The sequence below is a fragment of the Andrographis paniculata genome, unplaced genomic scaffold, assembly GCF_009805555.1.
Source record: "Andrographis paniculata isolate CXL003 unplaced genomic scaffold, ASM980555v1 Contig64END, whole genome shotgun sequence".
NCBI classification, from domain to species: Eukaryota; Viridiplantae; Streptophyta; class Magnoliopsida; order Lamiales; family Acanthaceae; genus Andrographis; species Andrographis paniculata.
Window position 1 is genome coordinate 1,097,844 of NW_026137600.1, and position 14,737 is coordinate 1,112,580.

The window sequence follows — 14,737 nt, forward strand, 5'->3', positions numbered from 1 at the left end:
CTATGCTATATCAAAAATTTGGGACCGAGTTACAAGATTGTCAAAAGATCAAAATATTTTTTTCTCGGGTAAGATCGAGACAAAGATTGTGTCCCGATCGAAACTTTGGGAGGGGATTGTCCACCCCTACCCCTAGTGAATATTATTAAGTAAAACTTTGTTATGAAAACAACCTTGAATTGAGTAATAAAAAGGAATGAATGATTCTAACACATCCTCTTTATGTCTTGGAGACATTTACATAAAGTTTTTTGTGTTTGTGTTTTGCCTTCCCTTGAAAGTGATAGTTTCTTGAAGTATACAAGGAACATTCAATATATATATATATATATATATTCCACGTATTTATCTATATTTGGCATAAGAGAATATTATTCATACTGTCGCTAAAATGTTGAATTTAAAATTTAACATTATGCTGAACAATACATAATATGCTAACAAATAGTACATAATGTTATTATTAGCAGCTTATCATTCATAGTAATATAATAAAAAATACAACATACTTCCTTCGTCATTCAAATTTATGTTCACTTTTCTTTTTGGTTTCTCATAAAAAAAATATTTTCGTTTCTTTTTTAAATAAAAAATTATTATATTTTTGTATTTTTTTTCACTATAAAAAAAAAAAATAACAATTATTACTCATTTTTATTAAAATCCGTGTCCAGTCAAATAGTCTCACATAGTATATACAACAGTTTATTTTAGAACATCATATACTCCTATACATCACGCGTTGTAATTATGAATAAATAACACATGTCTTTATTGCACGCAATACATAATATATATAATAAAAATATGTGTTATTTCTATATTTTTATTATTTGAAAAATAAGTACGATGCTAATATGTAATATAATATGCTAGTCTCTCAAGAGAACATATATTTTATAATTCGCGTGATAATAAAATAGGTTTACATTTTGTTTAAAGTTATAACTCTACTATTGTATATATTCTATTTGAAGGACATTTTTACATATTATCCATTACATATTAAATAAATATCAATTTTCTTACTCTACACACATAAACATATAATTCCTCCATTCCAAAAGTATAGTCTTATTGTGTTGGACACGAGATTTAAAAAATATTAATATTATATTGATAGTCGGTAAAAAGTAAAGATAAATAACTTTTTTGCCCTTACAAGTATATTCGCGTAAAGAGTAGTGACAATTGTGTTATAATAATGAAAAAGTATGGATAATTTTATGGTGATATGATTATTTATAAAAATAAGACTATTATTTTGAGACGGACAAAAATGATAAACAAGACTGTTGTATTGAGAAGGAGAGAGTATTCAACATCTATCCCAAATATTTTGGTTACATTTAGACATGTTTTGGAATTTTGATTGGTTTTAAAATAGTTTGTGGTTAAATAAAAATCGAGTATTTGATACAAAATAAATATGTATTGAATATAATATTTTGACTTGTGAATATATATATATATATTTTTGATGTAGTACTTTAATAAAAATAAATTAATATTTAGTGTAATAGGAATATATTTTTATAAAGAATAGTTGATAATATTGTGTTTGAGTTCTATTTGAAACAAAATCATCGCTATTTTTAATAAAAAATACATTATTTATTTTATAAAATATCATATCATAATACTATTTAAATCAAAATTCAAATTAAATATCAAGTTTTAAATTAAAACCAAACAAGTGTTTGTTACTAAATTTCATTTGAAATATTACATGTAACTTATTTCTTTATTGGTGAAGAGAATATGGATTTATTCATTTATGTTTTCTAAACTTATATTTTATTATTCAATCTTTCATTTTTTCTTCTTCAAAAACTATTCTATTAAATATTTTTTATTATTATTTTTATATATATAAAAATATCATCTTAAATATTTATTTTCATTTTAAAACTTATAAATACAACAAAAATAAAAGAAATATAAAGATGAGGCATTGCATTGTCGTTATCTTCCATCCATTTGTATAAATGAAAAAACCATAAACTCTTTGCACAATACAATGCATCTTTATCTCTATCTCTATCATTTGTCTATTCTTACAATATATATATATATATACACACATATATATATATTGTGGTTTGATTTTATTTATTTATTAATATTTCTTCCTAATTTGAATTGTAATGCTCCCTTCGTCCCATAAATATAGTTTGAATTGGGTTGGACACGGGATTTAAGGAATATTGATATTATATTGGTAGTAGGTAAAAAGTGGATAAAAGACTTTTTTGCCCTTATGAGTGTATTAGTGTAAAAAGTAGTGACAATTGTCTAATAAAAATGAAAAGTAAGGGTAGTTTGATGGTGATATGATTATTTATGAAAATAAGACTATTGTTTTGGAACGGACAAAAATGATAAACAAGACTATTGTATTGGGACAGAGGGAGTATTTTATAAGAAAAAATAGTAATACCTCTCTAAGAGTTTCGTCTATTTTTCGCATGTTGATATTTGAATATTAATTATATGAAAATTTAGTACAAATCAAGAGAAAATAACAAAAATAATTCCGTTAGTGTCTTAAAATACTATTATAATGACATTTGTACAAAAAAATATATAAATATAAATATATTTTTAATATTAAATACAATGACATAAAAAGTAAATGGGATCCTAGAGCCGGACGGAAGGAATATATTTTTATAAAAAAAATTACGATAGTTAATTATATAGTAAAAATACATAAATCAAACTCCTAAAGAACAAAATCATACTTATTATTCATATACTACACCATATATACACATTTATATATATATATATATATGTATTGTAAGGATTGAATGAATGAATTAAACCATGTTTTTGATTTAGATCAAAGTGTTCGTTGTGTGTTTATAAATGGAAAAATTAAAGTCATATATATATATATATATATGACACCTACATTAATGGCATCATGGTCCCGATCGAGCTCTCGATTGTTCCCCGAAAGCATAATACACAATCGCTCGCTCGATGTTGATGTAGCACATTTTTTGGATCGGAGCTAATCGAACGAGTATACATTACACACGAATATATGTATCTATATACGACTTTGTATTTGTGTGTTTATAGCTCTGGTCTCTTTGAGATTTTATAATTTCAATTTATTTACTATGTAATTATCGTAATTTTTTATAAAAGATATATATATATTTTTTTTATTAATGCTACGAGTTTGTTTGTCCATAATTTTTTTTTTCGATACAATTATCAATATATATATATTACTATACCTCACCTAAAAGAAAAAATAAAAATAAATTGAAGAAAATCACTAAACAAACAAACCCTACATTTATTCGTTGTTTAAATACAATACAACAACTATCCCTATATGTATATCGAGTTTTTATATGATCAAGTTGCTCGAAACCTCAACACTTTTGCAATTATTTATTTATTTAAAATGTGTCAATTTTTTTTTTATATTTTATTATTATTATTATTATTATTTAATTTTATATTTTCTATGTTCAGAGTAAATTTTCTATTTGTCATTTGAGTCTCTCTAGATCAAAATTATAAACAGTTAGGATCCCATGTTTAATATTAGCTCACCACCGGCTGAATACTTAAAAAGATAATTATTCTTAATTAATAAAATTAATAATATAATTAATATAAATATATATAATTAAAAAAAAAAAAAACAAAAACAAAAGGAAAGGAAAAAAAACTTCTTCAATTAACAAACCCAAATTTGCAAGTCAATTATGCTGACCAACTTTAGTATTGTAATTAACATTTAGCTGCATACTGAGCTCACGTGCCGCAAATGAAGAGACACGTGTCGGCTTATGCTCATGACTTCAATGTGTAACCGTTTGTCGGCGAGGCTTTCTCGTATATACTATAGATAGTGAATACATCGAATTTCAACACCAAAATACATACGATGTAATTATTTATTTATTTATTTACGTTAATTTTAATTTTAATTTTAATTTAATATAATACCCGTCCGTCTACGAAATAACGATTCTATTTTTTTATTTGGAATGTTCAACGATTTTTTTTTATTTTTATAAACAAAATTTACTTTTATGTCTTTACTTTATTTACTCTTTTTTTTCTCTATACACAAAATTAAGAACAAATTTGTTATTTTATAACAAAAATTCTAATTACCTAAAAATACTAGTAAATATCAAATGAAAATTAAAAAAATGGAAGAATGAAATATTTTGTGAAAAAAAATAAAATATTTCTATAAAATAATTAAGGATGTATGTTTGTTTGCTCAATATATATTTTTTATATAAATTTTAATATATATATTTTATCTTTCTTACAAAAGTTAATATTCAATATTGAACATTATTATTTATATTATTCGTAGGATTCCTTATACCATCCGTAAAAAAAATTATTTCAATCAAAACAATAAACAAACAAACATTGATTTCTTTTTCTTTTTTTTTTTTTTTGAATTTTGAATTTTTCTAAGGTAAAAATAGTAATTTCATATTGTTTTTAATGTAAAAATAAGATTGTTTGATTGGTGCTTGAAATTTTTATTTGATTTTTAATTTAAATAGTAATTAAATATAACTAATTTTTGTTAGAATTTTAATGTATTGTATTTTCTCATTCTGTCTTAGATGATCTATTTAGTTAAGAATAAGATATTTTAAATAGTATATATTAGTAAATTATTAATAATAAATATTATATTATATGAATAATGTTATTAATATTTTAAATATTTTTAACATTATATATCAATAAAATATATATAATATAAATATTATTTTGTAAATATAAAATTTCATACAATACAAAAGAAATATTGTTTATTTATAATTAACTTAAATATAATTTAATAAAAAATAAAGAGTTTTAAATATAAATAAAAATATTTGTTGATTGAGGAGAAATATGGAATTAAGAGATTTTTAAGTGGGTCTCATGTATAAGAGAAGTTAAAAATTTAATTAAATTGATTCATATTTATTAAATATGTTTAAAACGAATAAATTTATTAAAAAATAAAAATGAAATATCTTTTATGGAAAAAACAAAAAAAATAAAATAAAATGAATGATATGTGGTTCTCCCTCCGTCCCACTACAAAGTGGTCCTTTCGAGTTTTGTAATTGATGAATAAATAATAGTATTTTATTGGTTAGTGAAAATATAGAAGAAATTTTGATATTTTTGCACTTTAACGTTAGTAATCATATGTAATTGTATGTTTGTAATTTAGGAAGAAGTTCAGTGTATTTTTGTATTAATATATAATTATTTTTAGTAAAATATAAAAGAAATATTTTGGAGTGAAACAAACTAAAATAATAAAGAAAATACTATCTCTATCCTATAACATGAGTAACATTTATTTTTTTGCATAAATTTTCAAATATTAGTATTATATTGATTTGTACTGAAATGACAAAAATATCCTTATTTGTAAGGCTTAATATAAAAATATTGTTATTTGTATAATTTATTTTAAGTTGTAAAGATATTTATAATGTTAAGTAAGTAATATAATTATTTTTAAAAAATGATACTCTTTCAGAATGAATAAAAATAGAAAATAGAATTATTTTATTTTTTTTATTACTACCCCCGTCCCATATACCGTGTCTGCTACATTGTAGACACGGTATTTTAGGAGGGATGTAATTAGTAGATAATTAAGAATGTATTAGTGAAAATAATTATAAATTAAGATTAAGATAACTAATTAGTTTAATTAAAATTTTTTTAAAAAATAAAAATTTTAAAATGAGATTAAAGTGTATAATCATTTTCCAAAAAAAGAAAGTGACATGGTACGTGGGACGGACAGAAACGGCAACATGGACATGGTATATGAGACGGAGGGAGTATTTTTTTCTCTATGAAAAAGAAAAATATTTTAACTTGAAAGAAAAAGAGTATGAAACAAGGAAGATACTTTTATAAAAATAAGTAATAAAAATAAAAATATGAAATTCAAATAAAACATAACCTCTCATATATCAAAATTATGAAAATGATTAGAGTGCTTAATTGTAAAAGTTAGTACGATTTTGAATTTTCAAATCAGTACCCGTAATATATACAAAGAGCAGACAATCTTGTATACAGTAATGACAAGTAATATTACTTTATAATTATAGTGTGATGTATATGGTGCACTGAAATCAATTAGTATTTATAGGGTGTGTTCGGTTGAGAGATTTGGACAAAATCTCACTATTCATCCAAAATTTTCTCCCCAAAAATATCAAATCAAACACCTATTTTTTATTTTTTATATTATACTAAAAATCAATTTTACATTCAAAACATCACATCATCACCTATTTATATCACATCATACAACTATTCAAATTCAAAATTTTTACTATTCAAATCCCAACTCAAAATCCAAACCCCCAAACAAACACACCCATAATGTATAAGACTATAGCATATGCTGTCAGTTCATGTGTTGTATTTGTGTTGTTGGTTCATAATTACAAGTATGTTGTATAACAGTATATGATGTGCTGAAATCAATTATTGTTTATATTGTATAAAATTATAACGTGTATTATTAGTTTATGTGCTATATTTATATTATATGAATGAAGATATGCTGCTGATACTAACATCGTGTGCTGCTATGTGTTGAGCCGTCCAAAATTATATTTTAACTTAAATAAAGTCTTACTATTTCATACATCATCGCTCTTTCTATATATATCCACTCACAACAACACATTCGACAATTCCTACGTTTCCATTCCCACCTTCTCCACCCCTCCTCGTCCCATCGAACAAATACATAAAAATTAAATTAATCTATTAAATTAATTAATTTATGGAGAGCAGCGCCGCCAGCGTCGTCACCGCCGACGGCGCCGACGCCGAGTCGCGTAAGCCGCAGCCGTCGCGATTCAAAGGCGTCGTCCCTCAGCCCAACGGCCGGTGGGGGGCCCAAATCTACGAGAAGCACCGCCGCGTCTGGCTCGGCACTTTCAACCTCGAAGAACAGGCGGCGCTGGCCTACGCCACTGCCGCCCTCCGCTTCCGCGGCCGCGACGCCGCCGCCAATCTCAGGCCGCCGCCGCCGGCCGCCGACGAGCACGAATTCAATTTCCTAAATTCACACACCAAATCAGAAATCGTCGACATGCTGAGAAAACACACCTACGCCGACGAGCTCCATTACAGCCGTCGGACCATCTCCACCACCGATCCGACGTTGGATAACAATTCACCTTCAATCGCCGCCACCCCGGCGGCGCCGGAGCACCTGTTCGAGAAATCGGTGACGCCGAGCGACGTCGGAAAACTTAATCGGTTAGTAATTCCGAAGCAATTTGCAGAGAAGCACTTCCCTCTCCAAATTGGGGGCGCCGGCGACGCCATTAAAGGCGTTCTGCTGAGCTTCGAAGATCGGAGCGGGAAGGTATGGCGGTTCCGGTATTCGTACTGGAACAGCAGCCATAGCTATGTTCTGACGAAAGGATGGAATCGATTTGTGAAGGAGAAGAATTTGCAGGCCGGAGATACGGTGAGTTTCCGGCGATCGGGAAAGCGGCTGTACATTGATTGGAAAGCTCGCCGGAGGAGTGGACCGCCGGTTCGGACCGTCCGCCTGTTTGGTGTTGATATATTGGAAACCGCCGCCGTGCACGGCGGCGGTTGCGGCGGAAAGAGGGTGATCGGAGAAATGAATGGTGTGGGATTTGGTTGTGGGAAGAAGGCGAGGATTTTCGCCTTGTGACATCTAATTTTTTCTATAATTAATTTATTGTGTTTTGTGAAAATAGTGTTTTTATTTTTTTAAAATTATGACCTAGGAATTCAAATTAGTAAATGTGAGCAGATGAATTTTCCGGTGAATCTAATAGTTTGCAAATTAGATCCGTAAATTATATGTCTTTAATGTATTGGAGTGCTTTTTATTAGTATTTTGGTCTTTATACGTAAATAAAATAATAATTTTTTGATAATTAATATATAGGGACATGTTAAGATATTAATTAGACACTACATTGATTAACTATTGTCAAAGTAGATGTGACAATATCGGGTCGGTTCGGTTCGATTTATTAGGGTCGGGACAGACCCGGCCCGGTTGAATGATTTAGAAATTGAAATGGTAATCTATCAATAATAACACAAGACTTTAACAATTAGATTATACTTCAATTCTTTATGTATATTTATTTCTTAATATATGCATAAATATATTTATTGTAAATATATTTAAATTATAAAATTGGGCTGGACTAAGTATGGCCTGATTTCTTTGGGCCCAGGCACAACCCAGTTTACTATTGTGCTGGGTTAGTCACGATTCGAAAATTTTTGAATCTATTTTTTTAGGTCGAAGCACAGTCTTTTTGTATCGGATCGAATTTTTGGATCGTCAATATGTGGCGGGATTGGCGGTCGGCAACATGTTAATCTTCCGGTTCCGATCGAAGGTGAACTGGCTGGTCAAAAGAGCATAATCGATAGGAATTTTCTTAGTGAGAATTTCTATGTGGGGATACATAGTCGTTTATTTCATTGATTATGAACTTACCGAGTTGCTCATTTATCTCTTAATTTCTATGGTAATTTATTTGTCATTTTTTTCTTGTTGCAGGCGTAATTCTCATTGTATCATATTCAGATCACAACCCGTGAGGCCGGTTTAATTCTGGTATGTTGTTGATGGTTTTTTTATTTTTTCTTCATATGCAATATTAGAATGAATCCATGTTGAATTTCTTCAGTAGATTTGTTTTGTAAGGTATGTGTTGGGTGTCGAAAGGAAGTTTTTTTACGTGAGGTAAAAGAGAATTGTATAGAAAATATAAAAGTAATGAATGAATATATGTAATGTATTAATTTTTTCTTTTATTTACTCTCTCTCTCACCTCGATCTATTTTTATTTTTTAATTATCTAAATGTAGTCATTTTTTAAGTAAAAAATATATTTTTTCTATTTTTTTACTCGAAAAAAAATATTTTTTTATCTATGTTTTTTAAAAATGTATCTGATCAAATGAGCATATCGAAGAGTTCATTCGTGTATATATATGCAGAATCTACTATCAATGTCTCAGTATCACTAGTATTAGCAATTTTTTCTATATTGGTTTTTTAGCACATTATTACGAGTGAAATATTATTTTTTCAAAACATATTAGAGGTCGTGGCACTTGCTATGATTTGGATGATTTATATTGGTCTTTTTAGTGAGACTATATTATTTATATGGGTGGTACAAAATTTCATTATGTGTTTTTGATAAGAGCAGTCTCGGACTTTTTCGAAACCCTGAGAAAAATACAATTTAGGCCTTATAAACACACGATTAAATATATTTTTAAAATGATACCAATGACATTAGTGTCGGGTAGACAAGAAGTTTAAGACAACGGTCTGACGACGATTTTGATTCGGAAGAAAAATATGAAAATCAAACTGATGGCGCTTCGTTTGGAGGTTCAAATAGTGATAAAAACTGAAAGAATGTGAAAGAGAAAGTAGAGAGAGAAGTGAGTTTGGTTTGAGTGGATGGACGCAGCGCAGCAATGACGTGAAAGAGAAGAGGTGTAAGCGACAATTGAATTTCGAAAGATATAGTTCGGTGTGGTTAAAAAGAAGAGATTAATAATAATAATTATTATTATAATAATAAAGAGGTAAGATTAATTTCAAAGTTTAATCTTAAAATTAAATTGAATAATAATAATAAATAAATAATAATAAATAAATGATAATGAGCTAATATTTTTTTTTTTAGAAAAAAAAAAATCTCTTAATAAGCAGTTGCTCACCCTACTCCTATTAATAGTTGAGATTGATAATATAAACTAGAAATTAAACCTTAATTTGTTAAACTAAAAAAATTACGAATTAAATACAAATAATTCATAATTTCATAGGTCTGCTTTTATATATATATATATACAGGGGCTCGCAGTAGAAGCATAGTAACTAACTGATCAATGCCTAATTTATAGAGGGCCAATATTTTAAATTATTATTCATTATTATTATTAAATTTTAAAATTAAAATTACTTTTTAGTTTATATTTTTTTTTTCTTTATAATTATCCTATTTAATTTTAAAATTAAATTTTAAACTCTAATCATATAATTTTTTTTCTATTTCTTTCTTCATATCTTTTCAAATTTAATGGTCGTATACACTTCTTTACCTCACACCATATCGCATTGCTCCCACCAACTCAGACCAAGTCTGCCTCACTTTCTCTTTTATCTCTTTTATCCTCTTTCAGTTCTTCTTGTTTTTCGAATTTTCGGGCACATCGTCTTTCATCTTTTTTTTTTTTTTTTTCAAATTGACATTGTTCAGGCGATCACGTTCAACATCTTGTCCAATCGACGCTAATGACGGCCCTTTCTCTCTCTCTCTATATATATATATGGTTCGACAAGAGTTTAATTGCATGACGTTGTTGGCAACACTAGAAGCTTTAGCGTCATGTATTGCCTCGTTACAAACCCAATTAATTTTGTTGTGCTTCTGCTTCCATAGGTTATTTTCCATGTTTGATTTTCTATGGAATTATACTTCAGTACGAATTTGACCCTTAAATCATACTCCCTCTGTTTCGGATATGTTGTCCCATTTAGTATAGACACGATAATTTATGATGAGTATAATTAGTAAATAATTAAAAATATCTTAGTATAAATAATTATAATTTAATAAAAATAATTGTAAAATAACATAATAATTAATATAATTAAAATTTATAAATTATAAATTAAAAAATTTAAAATAAAATTAAAATGTATAATATTTTTCCCAAAAAAATGACCAAATAAGTGGAACAAACAGAAATAAAAATATGGACAAGGTAAGTGGGATGCAGAGAGTATTTATTTGTACAGGAGTGTTGTTAATTGTTTGTTTTGAGTGATAAATTGATAGGCTTGGATATAAAGTTTTCAATTATTGTTAAAAAATTTTATTGTTTGATCATGTTTTTGCATATGCATGTTATTAATGTGGATTTATTTTATTTATTTTGTCTTTTACGGCCAAAAATAATAAGTTAGGGGATTCTTCTACCTCTGCCCAATTCGATCGTGGTGGCCATTTGCAGACACAGTTTTGGGGGTTTATGTTCAACGTCTCTGTATCTATCCGTTAGAAAGTAAATGTAACTTATGTAAGTGATTCTTTTGATTTGTTTAAGTTCTCTCCTTTGAAAAGAAATAGTTTGATACTAGTAAAAATGTATAATTGAAAATTGAAAAATAATTTGTAGAAATATCATGAACAATTTTTTATGTTGAGAAATTAGACTATGATAAGAAATCTTTTGTTTGAATTCTTGATCCCTCTCATTCCATATCATTGGAATTGTAACGAGGAATAAGATAGATATCAATGTAAGTTATCACAATCCATTTCTATTTCATCGTATGATAAAATGAAAAAAAATAATCTCTAATAATATACTTCTTCTGTCCAGTTAGAAAGTATACATATTTCTATTTTAGGACGTCGAATTACAAAATAACTATTTCATTAAATACCTTATTTTTTCCATAAATACCCCTATTTTGCATCACATCATTACTTCTATACCCAAGTAAAGGCAAAAATGTTATTACATTATTTTTATCTGCCTACTATAACTAAAATACCATTATTTCTTAAACTCCGCGCCAAAAATAAATGTATACTTCTTGCTTGGACGGAGGGAATATATAAGATTTGGGTATTAATATATATATATATATTTTTATCTTTGTAAATAGATATATATATATATCATTTAGGTATTAATACATCCTTAATCTTTCTGATAAAAAAAAACCTTTCAACCCAACAACATCGGCACCAGGGCACCAGAGCATCTAAAGAGTTGAGTTAGATGATGAAGATGTCTTGTTTCGGATAATATTGAGAGTAGCAAGCTTCAACAAACGATTTGCGATGTCGGGTTTTTAATAGCTACTCGAAAATATCTTGGCATTGTTTGAGACTAGCCATTCCCGGGCCTGAATTTCTAGGCTTGATGTAAAATTAGGAGCCTGTCAGATACAAAATAAAATTGAACCGGATGAATCCAAAATTGCCAGCCCTAAAAGTAGCCAATATCATTTACTTCATTTTTGTCATGGTTAAGAAAATATCATTACATGCACTCAATCTTTCATAGGTATCATAACCACTAAATTTGTTTAGAATAAGAGTATGAGCAATTGAAAGCAAAATGTTGTGTTCCAAGGTGGATATATTAGTTGGTGTTGAAATTTGGCCCGATCCGTTGCAACACAACCCTATAACTCGGAGCCGATTCTATAACTCCAACCTACCTGTGCTGTTAAATCCCTCTCATCTCTTTCCCTACGGTTAAAAAATAGATTCAATTAGGCAATTCTTTTCTTCTTCTTAGCGTAATTTTTTAGTGGGTATGTAGTTTAATCATTTTCGTTATTCAATCCTTCTGGTAAATCGTTCCTTTCTACGTGTTCTTTATGAGTTTTTTGGAAAATTGGTCGATTAGTCGTGTTATGATTTTATAAATCAAGTCCGTAAGTTTAGAGTTTGTTTGAAGACGGTTGAATTAGTCCTAATTGAGTCATTCATATTAATATGATAAAATATTATTCGACTTTATTAAACTAAAAAGCAATTAATATTAATATATACCTATCTTAAATTTTACGCTAATAACAATTCCTTTTTAATTTTAACTGAACCAGAAAAAACTACATTTAAATGACGGCCTTCCTTTATAGTAATCAATCAATCGGATTCCCAACAAGATAGGATCCACAAAGCTAAATGAACATATATATACATAATTAAAAAACAAACTACTAAAGTAAGTAAATAAATATAGTCAACAATGGAGAAAACAAACTGAACACGATAGACTGCATATAGGGATGTCAACGGGGCGGGTTCGGGACGGGTTTTACAGACTCTGAAAACCGCCCCGTTAGAAAATATTAGGACCCAAGACCCGCCTCGTCCTGCTTCAACATGGCCCCAGGACCCGTCCCGCCCCAAATCTTTTGGGTTCGGGGCCAACCTGACAAACCCTCGTTTTTTTTTTTAAGAAAAGAACAAAATATATATTTGTTTAAATAATTTAATACTAAAAAAAAGTATGCATCAAAGTACCAAAAAGTTATAGTTTTAAAAACAATAAAATATTGACAATAGTTCGCATTGATTCAACAGTAGTCTCAATTATAAAAAGAATTGTAAGAGAAATAAATGCAAATACAAATTTGATTTAAAATTAAAGTTCTATTTTATATTTAATTTTTTTTAAATAAATAAATAATATATTTTATATTGTATAAAAATAAATAAATTATAATAATTATTAAAATATCCGGGTTTGGGTCCGGATGCGGATCCGGGGAGGGGCGGATTTTTAGGAAAACCCATAACCCACCCCAAATCAAATTTTTTAAACCCAAACCCTCCTCAGTAAGACAAAAATCAAAAACAAAAAATCAATATCCCCTCCCAACTACCTACCTCAAGAATCAGATGCAGTTCATCATCATCATCATCGCATGCAATTGCAAGCTGCAAGAACTGATACCGATAGTATCGTGTGGATATTATTACGCTCGAATACCATCTCGTCCCATTCCCATTCCCGTCCGATCAAACAAACAAATCCAGACACCATTGGGACGCAACAATATCTAATCCAAAATCCTATCCTTACAACAGATTTGACACAACCAGACTTAACAAGAACACAGATACTGTCTGAGTTTGATCGTAACTATGAGCTTCAAGGCTCCAACCATTGCCAATCTACACTACAAAACAAACAATTAATCGATTCGAAATAAACAAATACAGAGCATATGGATCTTCAAAGAGTTATCAACTATTTACCTCAGAACAAGAAGTTAGTATGAATCATCATTCTTTTAACACAAACTAAAATACCAAAAAACAAATTTATCAAACACAAAACAAACCTCAAACATATTCTATTTTCATGTGTCCAGAAAGACATTTTCTGACCAAAATCTAACATTCAAATATAGCCATTATCACTCATTTTCACTTATCAACAGAAGCGCTCTCTTGAGCAGATTCATCCCGTAAAACGAGGGATATGGATGCAATAAGAAAAGGCGACCACATAAGTGGATTCAAAATCAACCATATACTGACCAGCCACCGGTGTCCCAAATCAATTGGAAACGAAGTCACATATACGCCAAGCGAGATCCAGACCCAGTAGATTCCCATCAGTTCGGCTGCATTGGCTAGGCGGTTCGTCTTCTTCCCGAACAAAATGATTAACGCGCCGCCGGCGAACAATCCCACCAGCGCCGCCGCTTCCACCACTCCCAGCTTCTTTTCCACTACCGCCGCTCTAACCACTCCAAATATCAGCGTCATTATCGACCAATTCAACGTCACCTTTTCGAATCCAGCATTGCGCACAGACACCACAATCACATCGGCGAATGTCGTTCCTTCAACTCCCTCCATCGGAAAAACTTGGGGAAGAAGAAACCGTAAACTTCAGCGGTTTTGGAATTTTTTTAGGGTGCGTTTGTTTGGGGTGAGATTTTGAGTTTGAATTTGAATACTAAAAATTTTGAATTGTAATAGATATATGGAGATATAAATAAGTGTTGATATAATATTTTGAATGTTAAATTAATTTTTGATATAATATAACAAATAAAAATGAATTTTTAATTTGATGTATTTTAAAGAAAAAAATTAAATGAATAATGAAAATTTGTGGAAATGCCCCCAAAGAACACACC

At 28.9% G+C, this 14,737-nt stretch overlaps 1 protein-coding gene across 5 annotated transcripts; it reads left to right on the forward strand.

The window, feature by feature from the left end:
* The first annotated feature begins 6,680 nt into the window (after window positions 1–6,680).
* Window positions 6,681–11,845, forward strand: LOC127261640 (AP2/ERF and B3 domain-containing transcription repressor RAV2-like). 5 transcript variants are annotated; one of them, XR_007840945.1, is made up of 4 exons: window positions 6,683–8,426; window positions 8,591–8,647; window positions 11,020–11,136; window positions 11,818–11,845. XR_007840945.1 is itself a non-coding variant. In XM_051289923.1 (2 exons), exons 1-2 carry the CDS (start codon window positions 6,812–6,814, stop codon window positions 8,594–8,596), a joined length of 894 nt encoding a protein of 297 aa, XP_051145880.1. In that variant the 5' UTR covers window positions 6,682–6,811; the 3' UTR covers window positions 8,597–8,791. The 5 variants fall into 5 exon arrangements, 1 of the variants encoding a protein (XP_051145880.1); XR_007840946.1 differs by lacking the exon at window positions 11,818–11,845 and having other exon boundaries at window positions 6,681–7,699; window positions 11,020–11,135; XR_007840947.1 differs by lacking the exons at window positions 11,020–11,136; window positions 11,818–11,845 and adding an exon at window positions 10,314–10,556 and having other exon boundaries at window positions 6,681–7,699.
* Window positions 11,846–14,737: the final 2,892 nt, after the last annotated feature.

Excerpts from the sequence above, each read along its gene's own strand:
- LOC127261640 (XM_051289923.1), top strand. The coding sequence starts at position 6,812 with ATGGAGAGCAGCGCCGCCAGCGTCGTCACCGCCGACGGCGCCGACGCC.